The 16,600-nt window shown below is 56.1% G+C and overlaps 6 protein-coding genes across 6 annotated transcripts; 3 read left to right on the top strand and 3 right to left on the bottom strand.

The window, feature by feature from the left end:
* Positions 1-609: 609 nt before the first annotated feature.
* On the bottom strand, positions 610-1,893 carry B0T15DRAFT_11822 (uncharacterized protein). Its single transcript, XM_062861588.1, has 3 exons — positions 1,835-1,893; positions 1,561-1,676; positions 610-1,345 (listed from the first exon to the last, which is right to left on the bottom strand). The coding sequence occupies exons 2-3, from the start codon at positions 1,620-1,622 to the stop codon at positions 829-831; spliced, it is 579 nt and encodes a 192-aa protein (XP_062725467.1). The 5' UTR covers positions 1,623-1,676; positions 1,835-1,893; the 3' UTR covers positions 610-828.
* A 542-nt stretch (positions 1,894-2,435) lies between these two features.
* B0T15DRAFT_516182 (guanine nucleotide exchange factor synembryn-like protein) lies at positions 2,436-4,600 on the bottom strand. The gene is made up of 5 exons (XM_062868243.1): positions 4,422-4,600; positions 4,281-4,355; positions 4,146-4,222; positions 2,936-4,089; positions 2,436-2,862 (listed from the first exon to the last, which is right to left on the bottom strand). The coding sequence occupies exons 1-5, from the start codon at positions 4,468-4,470 to the stop codon at positions 2,760-2,762; spliced, it is 1,458 nt and encodes a 485-aa protein (XP_062725466.1). The 5' UTR covers positions 4,471-4,600; the 3' UTR covers positions 2,436-2,759.
* Positions 4,601-5,146: 546 nt separating this feature from the next.
* On the top strand, positions 5,147-10,956 carry B0T15DRAFT_516181 (Rap1-interacting factor 1 N terminal-domain-containing protein). Its single transcript, XM_062868242.1, has 2 exons — positions 5,147-8,366; positions 8,414-10,956. The coding sequence occupies exons 1-2, from the start codon at positions 5,406-5,408 to the stop codon at positions 10,715-10,717; spliced, it is 5,265 nt and encodes a 1,754-aa protein (XP_062725465.1). The 5' UTR covers positions 5,147-5,405; the 3' UTR covers positions 10,718-10,956.
* Positions 10,957-11,702: 746 nt separating this feature from the next.
* Positions 11,703-13,183, top strand: B0T15DRAFT_545649 (galactose mutarotase-like domain-containing protein; the record flags this gene model as incomplete). The annotated part of the gene is made up of 3 exons (XM_062870136.1): positions 11,703-11,966; positions 12,031-12,357; positions 12,440-13,183. 3 exons carry the CDS (start codon positions 11,703-11,705, stop codon positions 12,824-12,826), a joined length of 978 nt encoding a protein of 325 aa, XP_062725464.1. The 3' UTR covers positions 12,827-13,183.
* A 33-nt stretch (positions 13,184-13,216) lies between these two features.
* B0T15DRAFT_386657 (DAHP synthetase) lies at positions 13,217-14,812 on the bottom strand (the record flags this gene model as incomplete). The annotated part of the gene is made up of 2 exons (XM_062864334.1): positions 13,217-14,144; positions 14,319-14,812. The coding sequence occupies 2 exons, from the start codon at positions 14,810-14,812 to the stop codon at positions 13,217-13,219; spliced, it is 1,422 nt and encodes a 473-aa protein (XP_062725463.1).
* Positions 14,813-15,469: 657 nt separating this feature from the next.
* B0T15DRAFT_506429 (uncharacterized protein) lies at positions 15,470-15,939 on the top strand (the record flags this gene model as incomplete). The annotated part of the gene is made up of 2 exons (XM_062867577.1): positions 15,470-15,739; positions 15,835-15,939. The coding sequence occupies 2 exons, from the start codon at positions 15,470-15,472 to the stop codon at positions 15,937-15,939; spliced, it is 375 nt and encodes a 124-aa protein (XP_062725462.1).
* Positions 15,940-16,600: the final 661 nt, after the last annotated feature.

Below are 16,600 nucleotides of genomic sequence, written 5' to 3'. Positions count from 1 at the left end.
AGGGCAGGAAACCTCAAACGTGGCCGCCAAAGAACCACGTGGTTAGTAGGCTGCCCACGGTCCTCTGGCTGCCGAATTGAGTGCAAAGCGAGACGCGCCTCCAATTCCCCTAAATCCATTCTTAGGACGGTCCAAGGTCCAATGACGGTCCAATGCAAAGCGGCAGATGCCACCAATCAATCTGCCGAGGTCCAGAAGGCGAGCCCTGGCAGTGATGATCTGAAGGTACTCAAGCAGGCAGTGATTTCGATCATTACCACGGAACTCTCCTTGATGGGTTCCATTTTGCGTACCATGAAAGAGAAAACCCAGCCCATACCCAGCGAAACCACTTGCTGCAGACGTACGAAAGAACAGAAAAAGCGAGTAGAAAACGTGGAAGGAGAACATTGGCTGGATTAGGCCCGGGCTCTCCTCTTCCGTCCCGGCCGCCCGGGTGCCTTCTTAACTGCCTTCACCGCCTTGGGCTTCCTTCCCCTGGTTACCTTCTTCGGGCCCGCCTCCTCCTCGACCCCAGAGGAAGCAGTGGCTTTCCGAGAAGAGGCTTTCTTCGCCGCCTCCGCCGCCTCGGCTTTCTTCTTCTTAGAATCGAATGCGCGGACGAGGTCAACGGAACCTTTGAGATTTTTCTTTGGCTCCCAGGTGTTTCTGCTTTCCGGATAATTCTTCCACTTGATCAGGTAGTAATGCTCCATGGTGTCGGCGTCAATCATCGAGTCGCGGATCGCCTCAACCTCGTATTCACCTGGAAGCACTTCGCCGTTCGCGTCCTCCTTCTTGAGACGCCCAACCTTCCTCCCAGGCTTCGAAGCAGGCTGTTGGCGTTGGTTAGCAGGGTGGACCAATAATGCAGTTGTCTGCCGGGGTGCTTACAGTGCTGGACTTAGTACGGCCACGCGTCGGCTGCTTGAGCTGTGTGTTGGCGGTGGCAGCGGCGGAACGGGGGGGCCGGCCGCGCTTGCGCGCCGGAGTCGGCTCGGGCTCATCATTCTGAGCCTCCTCGGGCTCGGACTCGGCAGTGGCCCTGCGTTTGCCGGTGCTACGGCCAGCGCTTTTTGGGGCCGCGGCGCTCTTAGTGCTCTTACTCGAGCGAGGCGTTCTAGAAGTCGTCGACTTGGCAGGGGTAGCAGAGCTTGAGAGTGATGGCCTGCCGCGCTTGCCAGCTGAAGGGGGCGCGGGCAGCGATGAGCCTGCATCGGCGTCTGCCTGGAGCTCCATGTCCATGTCCGCTTCAGGGACACGCACTGTCTCGTTGCGAAACTCAGTGCGTTCATCGAGTGTGACAACGGTTAAACCGCCGCCTCCGCCAGGGTCCATACCGACTGGCGACTCGGGTTCGGGGCCCCTGCAGAAAGTGTCAATGATTGTTAACAGGTTTAACGATGCTACACAGAAAAGAGGGAGCTACACCTCGGCGCATTAGGACAAGTATGCGTCGATTCCATCGATCGTCAAAGAAATTCATGAATGTGATTGGTTGGTGTAGAATGAGGCGATGGAAGAAGCGCGAGATCGCATCTGTTTGCGACGAAATGGAAAACGCGTCCAGTCGCGGCTTACCCGAGGAGGTCGCTCGTGACCATAGGCATGTCATCGTCAAAGATTTCCTCGCCGAAAGGCATCTTCAAGGTCGTGAGGCGGCAAGACCAAGCCGTAGAAAAATACTAGTCGATGATCTGGGCGGGTCAGTCGCGCACAGCGAATCTGAATACGCGACGGAGAGTCCCTGTTGGCTAGTCGCGTCGCATAAGGGCGCTGAGTTGCAGGGTTGGCTGAAATCGAGCCTCAAAAATGGAAATAAAATCGTAAATTTGAATGGAAAATTAGTTCTTACTCTCCTCACTCTAGTAAGCTCAATGAATGAACCAAATGCTAGAGGATGAAGGAAGGTTTCGAAAGCGGAGAGTCACGAGCGACCATGATGTAAACACGGCTGGCCAGGTTCGGGTTAAGGATGGTCTAGGGCAAAGTGCCAGCGGGGAATCAGTGCAAGTTATTAACCTGCCGCTAACCCTGAGACCCAGGTTAAGGTTATTAGAGGACCATACGTAGTACTAGTACCAGGTATGCAACCCACGATTTCGGTGGTGATAAAGGTGTACGGTACTAGTAGGTAGTTCGAAACTCCCAAGAGAGCCGACATACGCCATACATGGCTAGCAGTGCTTCTCGTTTGCTGGGTGGCTGCAATTTCATGCGATGTCTTAGAAGCAGGGCCATATCCTTCTCCTCCACCCGCTGTTGTTGTGTCAAGCGAGGGGCCCAAGTTTTATATCTCAACTATAACCTTAAACCAACGCAAGGTAACTAGCTTCAGACAATTAGAATAGAAAATGAAGTTTACACAGAGGATACGGATGGAAGCCGCAGTCATGGCGCTCACTTTAGCTGGAGACCAGAGAATCAGGCCACCTACGAAGCAACGATATTCTACCGTACCTAATGACGATCACTCTACACCTAGGGTAGTTTCTGAACAGCTGTGTCTGATGTTGAACCAAGACTTTGCGTCGGTTCCTCTCAGCAAACAAGCCCGGACACGGGCTGCCTTGAGGACACGGGCTGCCCTGGAGGCCTGATCTGGCTCCGTGGAGGCACCTCATACCGTGGCCTCAAGCAAGGTGTCACACATCTAAAATGACACTCACTCAACTGTCATCAATCACAGTGCCGGAAAACTACACTCATAGCGAGCTTCATCGCTGAGAACTAGCAGAAGTGCCATGAGGATACGCTTATCCAAACCACCTCCAAAGGTACTAATCCAGGTCCTCATAATCATCCGGCAGCTCCTCGAACCGGCCCTCCTGCACTGCCTTCTCTACCGGGTTCTGCACCGACATCACACCTGTCTGCTTCAGCCTGTTGTTTGATCGTCAGCCAACGCTCATTCCTCGCACAAGGAACGAAGCCCGGATCGTAGAAGCAAACTGACCTCTCAAACAGCACAAACAGCTTCTCCGCCTCCCTTTCCTTCTCCTTCATAGTCATCTCCGGTACGTCAGGCAACTTCTCTTCGTCCAAGAACTGGCCCGTAATGGGATTCACCGGCCTTCCGGCACCACCAGTCCGACTCGTGGAATCTTCGCCGCTTTGCTCCACCGCCCCCTGAGGAAGCGGGATTCCCTTCTCGAACAAGAACCCGGACGCATAGCCATACCCAACATTCTCAACGAACTTAGCGGCATCCTTCCCGGAGATGTCAAAGTAGAGGTGGCCCACGGCGCTCCGGAACTGCGGCGCCATCGGGTTCGTCCAGTTGCGCAGGAGCCGCGAGGGGAGTGAGTCGGTCTTGCCGAGCACGCTCTGGCGGTCTTCCTCCGTGGGGAGGAGTTTGCTGCGGATGAAGGTGCGGACAGTGTCACCGTCGTTCTGGCCGGGGGCGTGTTCATGGATCGAAGACAGGACGCAGATGAGCGGGGTCACGGCCTGGTCGAGGTCTGTGTCGGTGTAGGACTTCATGGAAAGGTCCAGGAGGTGGATGAGGCGGTGTGCGATACGAGTGGGCTCCGATGGTGGGTATAGGGAGGATTGGGCAGTAGCTGAGTTTAGGTCGAGGTTTAGGAGGGCATTGATCAAGAGGCCGAAAGGGGGTTCAAGTGGAGTTTTCGTTTGTGGGAGGTCGTGGAAACGGAGGATGGTTGTGATGTGCGGCAGCGCTGGGTCGAAGGCGCTGGTGTGGCTTTTGGCAAAATTGGTGACGTTGAAGAGAAGTTTGAGGGTTTCGGCCAAGGCCATCTGCTCCATCGGGCCTGCTCTGGCTGGAGCGACCGCTTCCGTGGCGAACCTGCTAGCATGCCTTGAGAGGTTCTGGATGATAGAGTCGGCTAAGTGGTGCTGCTCTATCAGGGTTGAGAGGTCGATGCTCGTGCCGTAGGTAGTGAGGAGGATGAGCCTGGAGACGAGGAACTCGTCGTCCCGGCTGTCATTTTTCAGTTTGCTGCATGCTTTGGGTTCGTATCCCAGATCTACGAAGATTTGCCTTGTCTCGGGTTTGAGGAACAGGGCATTGCAGAGGACTCTGAGTGCGTTCCGGGATGTGGTGTCTGAAGGGTGATCGAAGGCAAATTTCGTGACGGTCTCCATGCCCTTTGAAACGGAATTAGAGACAGAGTCGTAAAGCAACCCCCGAGAGACCGACGCACCTCCTTCGTGAAAATAGGATCCGCATTGTTCGGATCCCGGCCGTACACTTTGAGCTCCTCGAGAGCGGCATCACGCTCTACTGCGGACTTAGCGAACATGAATCTCCCCGGCCATGTGGAACTGTAAGGGCGGACCTTGAGGCTGGAGGGATGCACTCTTGAGCTCTTCACTCAGCTTGTCCAGAAGCTTCTTGACCGCGTCCAACTTGGCTTCCAGACATGTTAGCGACCACCTCAGAAAACGCGAATGAGACGGACAAAGGGGGATATATATACCAGGGCCGGTAAGGCTTCCTAATGAGGCCGACTGGGAAAGAAGTGACATGCCAGCAAACGATGATTTGAAATCTCAATCCTTCATATGTGAGAGTATGCCGAGATCACTGGCGTCCTGTATATGGTCACGCAGTATGTTTTGGTTCGCTGCCTCGAAATCGTTGTATCTATGAAAGAAAGAACGTGATAGAATTACTGAGCTGACGGCCTAAGAACATTCAGGGACTTGCCCCACTTCAGTGTGATGCTCTCCATTCGGCTCTGTCCGGACGACATATCTGATGGTTGAAAGACCATCCCACCTCTATGGATTGGACACTAGCATGTAATTTGCTTCCCGCATAGGACCTGGACAGAGCCGATGAGCCAGAAACCTCTTCCTGTGCGATGACCTGGGAAGTACACGGTCGAACATCGAGCTTGACGCCTTCTGCTCTCACCTTCCAGCTCGCCTGACATCCCTCTACCTCTGTACTAATTGCTGCATTCGAGCCCCCCCGGGATGATAGCAGAACAGTAATTCCTTCTCAGCGAATATAAGTCAAGTCGTGACGAAGTGCAACGTTGAACTCGCATGCACTTTACTCCGTACCATTGGGCAAGCGTGGCCAAAAAGAGGAGGCTGAGGTGTGGGGCCCTGTTCAATTAAACGCTTGCTTGGCAGGCAAGAGGCGCGACGCGCCTGAACTCCGCGCCCGCGTCAAAAGTCTTAATTGCCTGGGGTCCCACGACCAGCTTGAGCAACATCCACCTTTGCCATCAGCTGGGCGCTGGGTCATCATCGTCCAGCTCTCTATTCCACGTCTTCCTTTCGACCTGTTCTGGTTTCAGAGGCGATTCCATTTTCATCTGTTGTTTTTCGTCGCGTTTGTGAAAGTTGTCCTGGTTTCAAATGCAACTGCCGCCCGGCGCATCCAGGTGACGATTCGCTGGTCTTGGACGCAGTTTGTCTGCCTCCACATTGAAGTTGGCGAGTCAGGCATAATGTCCTCTCCAGATGTCCTGTCCAGTCTGCTGAGTTCCTTGCCGCCGCGACCGCCAACACCACCCCGCGAAGCACACCATGAAGCTGTCGCAGCTCTGGTTAAACCTTCGCTGGGTTCTGTCGACTCCGGATTGAGCCTGCACACCCCGCCCGGCTTCCAATCGCCCGCCTCGTCCGTACCGACAGGCTCAACCTCGCGCCGCATCCGAAAGAAAGTTGGGTTCTCGGCCCAGGCCGAGTACAAGGACCCTCCCGTGTACGTTGGCGGGGAGGGAGCGAGGCAGAATCCGACTCCCGTGTCACTCCCACGAAGTGCCTCGAAACCCGTCAAGTCTATCCTCAAGGTTACCAACCAGGTCACGAACTCTCTTGACTCGGCGGCCGGGAACGACTTCGACCCTTTGAACGCGCAAGTGAAACTAGCCGCCATGCTGGAATCCACACTTCAGCAGCTCGCCGGCGGCGATCGCGACTCCAAGGTCGATGCCTACCTGATGCTGACACGGGCGTGGAAAGCCTCCAACAATTTGCCAGACCGGGTGGCTCTGCAAGAGAAGATGACGCTCTTCACCCAGTTCATGCAGCGCGACATCGTGGCCAAGACTCCGGAAGGCAACCTCGACACCTCCCTCGTCAACCACGCATTGAATTTGCTCAACACTTTCCTCCATTTCCATGGCATTGCCTCGACGATCTCCAACGACTTCGGCGTCTTCATCATCGACCACTGCATCCGCTCCTTTGAGGACCCGTCCACCCCCAAGGACACTGCTCGCCGCCTCATGCAGGTCATTTCCCTGCAAAATTTCTCTACCAAAGTCATGAACTCTGACAGGGTTGGGAGGTTGGTGTCGTCCTTACACAATATCGAAGAGCATCTGAAGGGGAAGAGCATTGTCTTGTCCCGCGTTCTCACCTACCGGAAACTGGTTCAACAGTCTAGACAGTTGATGATCATCCATTCAGACTGGTTGCTCGACATGTTCACGGACATGCTCAGCAACTTGAGAGACATCCGGTCGGCGGCTATCTCTTTGGGTTTTGAAGCGGCTTTTAGTATCGGCCACGAAAAACAGCTTTCCCGGAAGGTCATGGAGGCATTGAGTCTTGCGTACGAGGATAAGCGCTATATTCAGTACTATGAAGAGAGGCTCAAGGCCATGACGAAGGACAAGCACGAATCAGCCGCCGTTCCCGAGATCTGGAGCGTTGTCATCCTGCTTCTCCGTATCCGGCTAGACAAGTGGGAGTACGCCGGTCCTTGGCTCCAAATCATTCAAAACTGCTTCAACAGCAGCGACTTCCCAACGAAGATTGCTGCCAACCATGCATGGGGCCGACTGGTCTATCTCATGCACCTGGAAGAGCGAGCGTTACCAAAGAATCTGGCAACGCTGACAACTCCTCTCGTCAGTCAGCTCAGGCGGAAGGGCACCGGAAAGACCTCGGAGGACCTGCGACAGGCAGTTTTGGGAGGCATCCGCAATCTCTTCTACTACGCTTTCAAGCCCGGAACAAACCCGACCCTTCTCGACACCTACTGGGACGTCAGCGTTACCCGTGTCCTCTCGAAACTGCTCGATCAAACCGCGGAGGCGGCGGAGGACAATCTGAAGCAGGCCAGCGCCATTCTCACCGGTCTTTTCGACTGTATGACACCACGAAGATGGAGAGTGGACCATGTCGTGGAAAGTCCGCTCGTCAGACCCGAAGAGCTACCCGCCATCGACCCCAAATGGATCAGGCGCAACACCAGCAGAGTCTTTGCCGTGGTTCAGCCTATCCTCGAGCGGGAGTTTTTCGCAATGGGCAATACCACTAGCGCCACTTACACCCTGTGGAAGACCCTGGTTTCCGCAGTATCCTCAGCCGCAGCCAAGGAGATCAAAGTTTCCAGGGATACTGCACTCTTCGTGACCGAGGCCCTCAATGTTTTGCAGGAAATTTGGAAACAGGGTCTAACCAGCACGCAGGAGGCCGGGCGCAATGCAGTTGAATTTCTCCTGGCCGTACGAGCGTACCTGGAAGTCATGATTAGCTCACTTGGCCTCCTTCCGTTCACCGAGAAGGCTGGAAAGCATCAGGGACCTTCGAAGGCACCTGTTTACACTCTTTTCTCCGTATTGTCGGCGTTGCCACCCGGCATTCCGGACGGTAAGGAGTTCGCGGAATTCTTCGGCATCGCCTTCGCCCCCTTCTTCATTTCCAAAGGAGACAAGGCCAAACTGGACTTCGCACAGGACCTGCTCTCGGTCATTCCGATGGACGCCCCTCGACCCTATGGGTCCTGGCTGCTGGTGGCTGAAAACTTCGTGAGCTGGCTCGAATCTGGACATGACAGCCATCACTCGACTGGCTCTGCCGGTGAGACCCCGGTCGGCCACGATTACCGCGACGCTGTCAAGGTCCTTGAGCGGGGCATCAGGTCGACACCCAACCTGCCCCTGAAGCATTGGGTGTCGCTGTTCTATGCAACTTGTCAGCGGGTACGCGAGGAAACGGGGCACGCAGGAGTCGCCATCGTCGTTATTGAGCCCCTGGCGAAGGTTTTGATCCAGCAGTCTGCAGCTGCAAGGGCTGACGACACCCAGCTCAGCTGTCTCAAGTACTTCACTGAGGTATTATCCGCTGCGACGCAGCCACGCGACAGGCAAGCTGTGGATGCGGCACGGAAACGGCTCTGGGGAACGGTACTTGCTGGTTCCCGCTCGTCGACTTTCGATACGTTCGACAACCTTTATAAGGCGGCTAGCGAAGTTTTGTTGTTCTCGTACAATCATTTGCATGCTGTTGGTACGGACAACGCCGTCCGGCTAGTCGAGGAACTTGGCGGCTTCTTCGACAGAGGCAACCAGCGACTCTTCCTGAGAGGGCTGAATGCTCTTTACGACGGGCTTTGCCCCTGGTTTCAGGACAACGAACGGCTGCTCGGCAGCCAGACCAGCTCCGTTTTCGCTGCGGTAAGTGAGCTGTATCTACTTCACAGGAGCTGAAGCTGACCGGACAGACCAAATCGTTGTGGGATAAACTCTCCTCCTTGATCTCCGTTATCGAACGCCCTGAGCAGCACTTGCAATCCCTCGAGCGTTTCTTCTGCGCCTCCTTTGCCTCGCGCCACAGTTCCGTCATCAATTCCGGCATCTCGCTGTGGAACAGGCTCTTCGAGAACACCAAGCACTTGGATTATCCGGAAGAACTCAAGGTCGCCCTCGTGAAAATGCAGCTTCATGCTGACATTGTCTTGCCCGGACTGGAGACTTCCAGCGCGGAGTATGCCGGGCAGCAACCGTCCTTCATTGACTCATTCGACGACCTCAGTCTGCCAAGATTACCCTCGACACGATCCAGCAGCCGGAGAGAATCCCCACGGGCGATCTCATCTGAGTCCAAGTCGCCTGCTCTTCGAAGGAAACTAGGGGCAACCAACCGACGCAGCACGCCGCGTCGACTCAGACATGACGATTCTCAGGTTCAATTCGCAGCTATCGCACCTTCCTCTACTCCGGGCGACCAGGCCGAGTCTCAAGTGCTGACCGAGCGCCAAAAGGAGGTCCGTGAACAACGCCAAAATGCCACCCTCTTCCCCGAGATCCGGTCGAGCCCGGGTGTCAAGTCGAAGCAAACTGATCGGCAAATGCTCCCAGTGGGACCTCGGACGCGTGATGCCGCCACCCCTGAGCCTGAGGGATCATTTGACGACTTTGTCTCATCAACGCCGACTCCTCGTCGCGGTCAACCGATGATCATGCTGGAGCATGACATGACGGACCCGCCTTCGTCACCGCCAGAGCCAAGGGGGAACCGTTTGGCAGAGGAGATAAGATCCAGATCTGCTAGCCACAGTCTGGTCGAGGATTGGCAGTTCTCTTCTTCGCCAGTCTCCGGGTCACCAAATCCGAACCGGCACGGTCTTGTTCCTGACCCATCGAGCCAGCGTGGCTATGCTAGCGCTGTGTCTCTTGACGAGGTTGAGAAGACAGATCAACTACCTAGCGACCCGGCTGAATCAAGCGATAAAGCGGAACCACATTCACCTACGGTTGAGATAATTGAAGATAGCATGGTCCTGGAGCCTCCGGAGGCAGCGCCGGTTCAAGAACCATGCGGGACTCGAGTGGAGGAAGGTCCTTCCACCCCACGGCGCTCCCCTCGGCTTTCCCAAGTGCAGGCACAAGGGACTCCCAGCCCTAAGTCGGATGGAGAGATATTCGTGGACGCGCCAAGCAGTCCTCCGCCACCCACGCCCAGGCGGTCCGAGAAGGCTGCCAAAGCGGCCGAAGGGTCGGAGGTCATGCAAAACCCCACTACGCCTGCGGCCAATACCTCATTCGATCTTAGCGAGGCCGATGAGAACAGCCTTCTCAGACTGATGGTTGAGTTAGACTCCGTTAAGGCCGACCGCTCAGAGTACCATCGACCTTCACCTTCTGTCTCCCCTGACGGTAAAGGTCGGGAGCCGCCAATTATCGACTGCATAGTGGTTGGCGATAGTCCGACGAAACCCAAGGCGTCTGCGCCGTCGAGAACCAGATCTAGCTCGGTAGCTTCTCTGAGCGCTGAAGCGGAAAACATCTCGGGCTCGCAGCCGAAGCCCCGTGTCGGGCGCCAAAAGAGAAAGAGGACCTCCTCAAGAACACAGGAAACTACCCCGAAGAGACTTCGGCAGGATCCAGTTAGCTCGAGCGGAGACGTACCCGACAGCCAGATGGCGCCAGCTCAGGACCCATGTCTTGAAGTTCATGGGTCTGGGGAGGTGTTAGCGGCCACCACGGAAGGTCACACGAGGAGCCAGATGGAGGAGGAGCGTATCCCCAGCTCATCTGCCGAGCCAAGCCCGACGACGGGGAGCAGCTCGCAAGACTCTGCGGTACTGGAAGACCGAGACGACATACAAGTCGAGGGAGACAGCCAGGAGGTGCAGTCGCAGATCGCACTCGAGTTCAGCGAGAGTCAACGCCAAGAGCATGACAGCAGGGCTACATCCGCAGCGCTCTCCGCCGAATCTGTCTCCGTCGGGGAGCCTATGCAAGTTGATGTGCAACAACAGCCCATCACCGAGTCTATCGTTGAAGAGAGAGGAGATGATCCCAATAATTATAGAGGCATAAGCGCCGGGCCTGTCGTCAATACGGCAGACGCTGTCGCCACACCTGAGCAGAGCCAGGTGCAAAAGATAATGGACCTGTTTCGGAGCGGCCTGGACGAATTGCGGTTGGCGCGACTGTCGAGGCACGAGGTATATCAGATCGAGGATATGTTTATGGATATGAGGAGGGAGTTGTACGAGGCGGAAAGGCGCGGGCGAACATAGGCAACTTCCTCTTGTGCATGGTTACTGGCGTTCATCGGCGATGGTGTACGGATACATGGTTTAGATTGTTGGGCGAGGCGTTTTTTTGAAGGCGTTCGGCATAGTTTGGCGGACAATGGAAGAGTATGAATGTATACAGCGTTTTTGGAGATCAATACGAGCAGGATACCGGGCTGCGGTCCATGATGGTTGCGCTTTCAATCCATCTTATCAGCAAACTCAAACCCATAGGCACTGTATTGTACAAGTCGGTATGGTTAGCTGTCTTGGTGGGTTACGCGGTGCCGTGGTCCCCTATAAGACCTCGGCAACGGGCCTCGGCCATACTGTGGTAAGGCGGCGGCGACCACTGCAAGCGAACGCTGAATGCAGGTGGATGCCGGTGACAACGTTTCAGGTTATGCAGCTGACAGCGTTGGTCGATCACTGCAGTGGCCGAACCGGGGAAGGGTCATCGACCTGTTACAAAGCATCCTGAGCTACTCATGTTGGTCTTGTTTGCATGCCCCGCTGATGCTTGGGCTCCCTTCATGACCCCGCCAGTTTGCAAGCATGAAGGTCAAAGTGAGATCAAACCATGCTGTTGGTGCGAAACTGGTGATCAGTTCATTGCCCCTGCTAGTTTCCCAATGCTGATGTCTTGTAAGATACCATTGGCATAGTGCAAGCTCGTGCTTCGTATAAAACGTGCTCAACTGCGCCGCCATTTGACTTCTTGTGGTTCGCAACCGCGGCTCAATCCACCGGGAACAGCTCCCTTCCTCCCGCCGTTACTACCCCGCAACTGAGTATCCAGCCCACCTCCATCACCTTCTCAATCTTCAAGCACACCCATCCAAACAACCAACCGCGGTCGTTACCTGCCAAACTAACTGACTACCTACCTCGCCTGGGCTTATCCACCTCACTCGCTTTCATCCACACGGCCAACCTCTGAACCTCACATATAAGAAGACGAAGCAAAGAGCCAGTACCACAGCCCAAAATGGTTGAACGTCCCAACAAGCCCAAGCCCCCAACGCTGTCTGCCACGCCGGGCCTGCCGCCGCAACCGACGGTGACCTTCTCGGACGACAACTCGCGCGTGGTTGCCGAGCTTCCCACGGGCGAGAGGGTGGAGGTGCTGCTCTACGGCGCGACAGTCATCAGCTGGAAGGATGCGCGGGGGGATGAAAAGCTGTGGTTGAGCGAGGCCGCCAAGCTAGACGGGACCAAGGCCGTGAGGGGAGGGATTCCCGTTGTCTTTCCCGTATGTCTTTTCGCTCTTTTTCGGCACATCATTGGCATCGTCGATCGCTGACGTTAGGCGATAGGTCTTCGGCACGGCCCCGGACCACCCGCAGACCAAGGACCTCCCGCAACACGGCTTTGCGCGCACTTCTCGCTGGGAGTTCCTGGGCAAGTCGACGTCCGAGTCGATGGATGGTCGGGCCGCCGGCGAAAACACCGTGAAGCTCGACTTTGGCCTGAGCTCGGCCGCGCAGGGGCTCGACCCCGTAGCCACCAAGCACTGGCCGTTCAAGTTCAACCTCATCTACAGCATCACGCTCGGCCAAAAGAGTCTCACGACAAGCATCGTTGCTACCAACGACGACTCGGCACCGTTTGACTGCCAGGTGCTGATGCATACCTACCTGCGGGTCAAGGCACGCTCCCCATATCATCCTCCCCCTCCTCCCTTTCCTTGGTTTTCCAACCACTAACATAGGTATGCACAACCAGGATATCAACTCCGTAGAAGTCCAGGGCCTCGCCAACGCGCCATATATCGACAAAGTCGACAACCTGACCTCCAAGACGCAGTCAGACCCGACCGTAACCATCACGGGCGAGACCGACAGGGTGTACACCCCGCAGGGTGACCCGACAAGCGACCCCGTGACGGTTGTGGAAGGGGGCAAGCCCCGCTACGCGGTCGTGCGAGACAACCTGAGCAACGTGGTAGTGTGGAACCCGTGGACGGACAAGGCGCAGGGCATCGCCGACTTTGCGCCCAAGGACGGGTTCCGGAACATGATCTGCATCGAGCCCGGCGCGGTGGGCGGGTGGCAGTCGGTTGAAGCGGGTGATGCCTTTGAGGGGGCGCAGACTATCACGCTGCTGGATTGACGGCGGGCGCGGTGGGCTGGCGAGAGTGAAGGGGGACGACGCTTGAGGGGTACTAGTGTCTTGTGAGGATGTCCGACACCTGTCTCAGTAAGCATACGGCATTTGGGTGCGGTTACTACTGTTATGTTCTGCAGATATTCAACCGCGAGGGTTCTGCGAAATGCTGGGAGAAACAGGTTCTCAAAGGTTGGTTGTGTCATGGATAGAGCGACTTTTTCAAGAGCCCAACAGCTGAAAAAAAGCCAAGTCTGGCAATGTCTCACATGTGTACATACCACTGCGTATGTAAATCTAGTTTTCCATACCAGCTCCTTCCGTACCTAAGAGGAGATGGAGCATCCATGTTCATAACGCGATGCCAACATCACCCTAAATTCTCGACAAGGCTGCTCAGCTCTCACAATCCTCCTCTACCCTCTCACTCCGGTAATGGTCCGCAATCAAGAACGCCAGCTCCAGGGCCTGCTTCTCGTTCAACCGGGGGTCACAGAAACTGGTATAGTTCGTCGACAAATCATCCTCATCCAGCCCCTCACTCCCGCCCAGACACTCCGTCACGGCATCGCCCGTCAGCTCGAGGTGGACGCCGCCCAGATAGCTGCCCTGCTCCTTGTGAATGCGTAGCGTCTGCTGCAGCTCGCTGAAGATGTCGCTAAACCGCCGCGTCTTGATGCCCCCTGTGACCGACCGCGTGTTGCCGTGCATCGGGTCGCACTGCCACACCACCGTGCGCGCATACTCGCTGTCCTCGACCGCGCGGATGTGGGCCGGCAGCAGCTCGCCCACCCTGTCGGCGCCGTAGCGCGTGATGAGCGTGATCTTGCCCGGCTCCCGCGACGGGTTGAGCGTGCGCAGCAGCGCGAGCAGGTCCGACGCGGGCGTCGTGGGGCCGACTTTCACGCCCAGCGGGTTTGCGATGCCCCGGAAGAACTCCACGTGTGCGTGGTCGAGCTGCCGCGTGCGGTCGCCGATCCACAGGAAGTGGGCGGATGTGTTGTAGTAGGCCTTCGTCGGGGGGCGTGACGGCGGCGAGGTCGGGTCGTCGAGCAGCCGGGTGAGCGGCTCCTCGTACTCGAGCAGCAGGCCCTCGTGGCTGGTGAAGAGGTCGACTGTGTGGAACTTCTCGTTCTCGGCGCCGATGGTGTGCAGGAAGGCGCGCATGTCCTTGAGGAAGTCGACCGCCTTTTGGTACTTGGCCTTGAGCGCCGGGTCGCGCACGTGGCCGAGGCCCCAGTCAAGGGGCCGGCTTAGATCGGCGATGCCGGACGCGATGGCTGCTCTGACGTAGTTCAGCGTTGCTGACGAGTGGTGGTAGGCCCTGACTGTGTGGTTAGTCATGGCTCCTTCAGGGCGGTCTAGTGAGATGTGTGTGTGTGTGTGTGTGTGTGTGTGTGTGTGTGTGTGTGTGTGTGTGTGTGTGTGTGAGAGAGAGAGAGAGAGAGAGAGAGAGAGAGAGAGAGAGAGAGAGAGAGAGAGAGAGAGAGAGAAATACCTGACTAGCCTGTCGGGGTCGAGCTCCCTCTCGTCGGGGTGGAAGCCGTTGAGGATGTCCCCCCGGAAAGACGGCACCTGCTTACCGTTGACGGTCTCCATGGGACTGGAGCGCGGCTTTGCGTACTGGCCGGCCATACGCCCGATGCGCACGACTCGTTTGTTGGCGCCCCAGAGGAGAACCAAGCTCATCTGCAGGAGCAGCTTGATCTTGGACTCGATCGCATTTTGCTCGCAGTAGTCGAAGAGCTCGGCACAATCACCCCCTTGCAGCAGGAAGGCTTTCCCTTGGGCCACGTCCCGGAGATGCTGCTTGAGCTCCACGATCTCGCGGGGGTGGACAATGGGTGGGAGCCGCTTAAGAGCAGCCACGGACTTTGCGAGTGCTTCCCGGTCTGGGTACTCCGGACACTGCTTGATGGGCTTGGATCGCCATGAATCTGGCGTCCATTCAGGGACTTGCCCGGTGGCAGCTGAAACGCTCGACCCGCTCATTGGGATATCCAACTTAGTGATTTAGAGGAAGAGTCTGGGCTGGATAAAGCGATGCTGCAAGAGAAAACAGGTTAGGCTGACACAAAACAAGAAGGGCTCCAGCCTGATACATCGGCCTCCTAATCAGCCGGGCTTGAAATCAGATCGAAGAGAGATGTAACTAGATTGTGAGTACCTCATTGTGCCTGTGAGTCAAGCTTGAGTGGGCAAACCAGAAAACATTCGAGGAGGGGTGAAACAAAGGAGAATTGACCAATCGAATTTCTTCCCGCTCCAATGTGGTGACTGGGCCGCTCAGTGAGATGACCATACTCTAGGTTGTTCAAAGTGTATAATAATAGGCCTTACCCTTCTGCTTGGGTAGTAAACCATTCGAAACCAATCTTACTTCACTTATAATCTCAACAAGAACAGACAACGATTCCTCATCACGCGATCATGGTGATGAAAGACTTCGGGCACAGGTATCCAAGTACAGTTTAGCCATTGTACACTTACACACTGGTATATAACGTTACACCTGATTGCTCTAAACTTGCCCCTCCCCCACATTGACCCAGAGCCCATTTTGTTGACCTCTTTGAGCTCAAGCTCTCGACGCAGGGTCCCACATCAGGCACAAGCTCCCTTGCCCACCCTCAACCACATTTCATCACCATGGCCGAAGACAGACAACCCGCCGACATCGTGGAGGGCGCTACCTCGGGCGACGTCGAAGACGAGGTCCAATCAACCGCCAAGTCGGCCGAGGACCGCAAGGCGGCTGCGGCCCTCTCGAAGCTCGACGCACGCGGCGATGACGAGGCTGCCCCGGGCCGGGAGGTCGACCAGGAGGCCGTCAAGAATGCCATGAATGCGCTAGGCGGCAGCACGGACAAGAAGGAGACCAAGAAGGTCAAGGTGGACGCGGCGGATGTGACCTTGCTGGTGCGTATCCTGATTCCTGATTGATGCAGCCGCAGGTGAAGGAACAAGTTCGTAATAAAGGGATGCGTTGGCTGACCAGGCATTCGCTCAAACAGGTCGAGGAGCTCGAGCTGCCCAAGGCTAAGGTTACCGAACTGCTCAAGGCGCACGACGGGGACGCGGTCAAGGCGATGAAGGCCTACATCCAACCGGGCTTCTAAACGGCGGATCTTCTATGAACAAGAACGCCAGAGCTTCGAGTCTGGAGACTCGAAGATGCCACCAGCACGCCTAGGTATTTAGGCGAAGCCTAGGAATATGTCCTACCTCGCAACGGATGTTCGAACCGCCGTCTACTTGCCGTGTCAAAAGCGCAGGTGATCTCCGCGGCGTAGTTCGGGGATCCACGGATCAATATTTCGGTACAGCACTGCGGATGCAAGTTAGGCGAAGCCTGCAATTTGCATGGGTTTGCTTGCGTGACTCAGCGGGAAGGGCAGTAGCAAGAGTACTAGGGCCGACCTAGAATAATCTTGAGTCTGGGGAGATGGGTAGACAGTCGAACTCGTGACAGCAAGTCACCGTGGCTAAAGGAGGAGGACTTGGGATAATGATACAATAGGAAATATGCCCTGAAGAATCCAAACTTCAGCATGAATGTTGTGCTCTCTCCGTTATCCTGTATCTTCCTTGCTGGGCTTGACTTCATCGTCACCTGGTTTGCCCTTGACCAACCACGTACAAATCCCTTCGCCAGTTCCTACCTCCCTCACTAGCGCGCTGTATCTAAGGTCTCGCAGCACCTACCGATAGCTTTCCCGTCATCAAAGCCCCAGTGAGGGAGTGAAGGGAGAGCGGTGATCTGGTATGATCTGCAAGATG

The sequence above is a fragment of the Chaetomium strumarium genome (genome assembly GCF_033439665.1).
Source record: "Chaetomium strumarium strain CBS 333.67 chromosome Unknown B0T15scaffold_1, whole genome shotgun sequence".
NCBI classification, from domain to species: Eukaryota; Fungi; Ascomycota; class Sordariomycetes; order Sordariales; family Chaetomiaceae; genus Chaetomium; species Chaetomium strumarium.
This window is presented reverse-complemented; position numbering and strand designations above follow the sequence as displayed.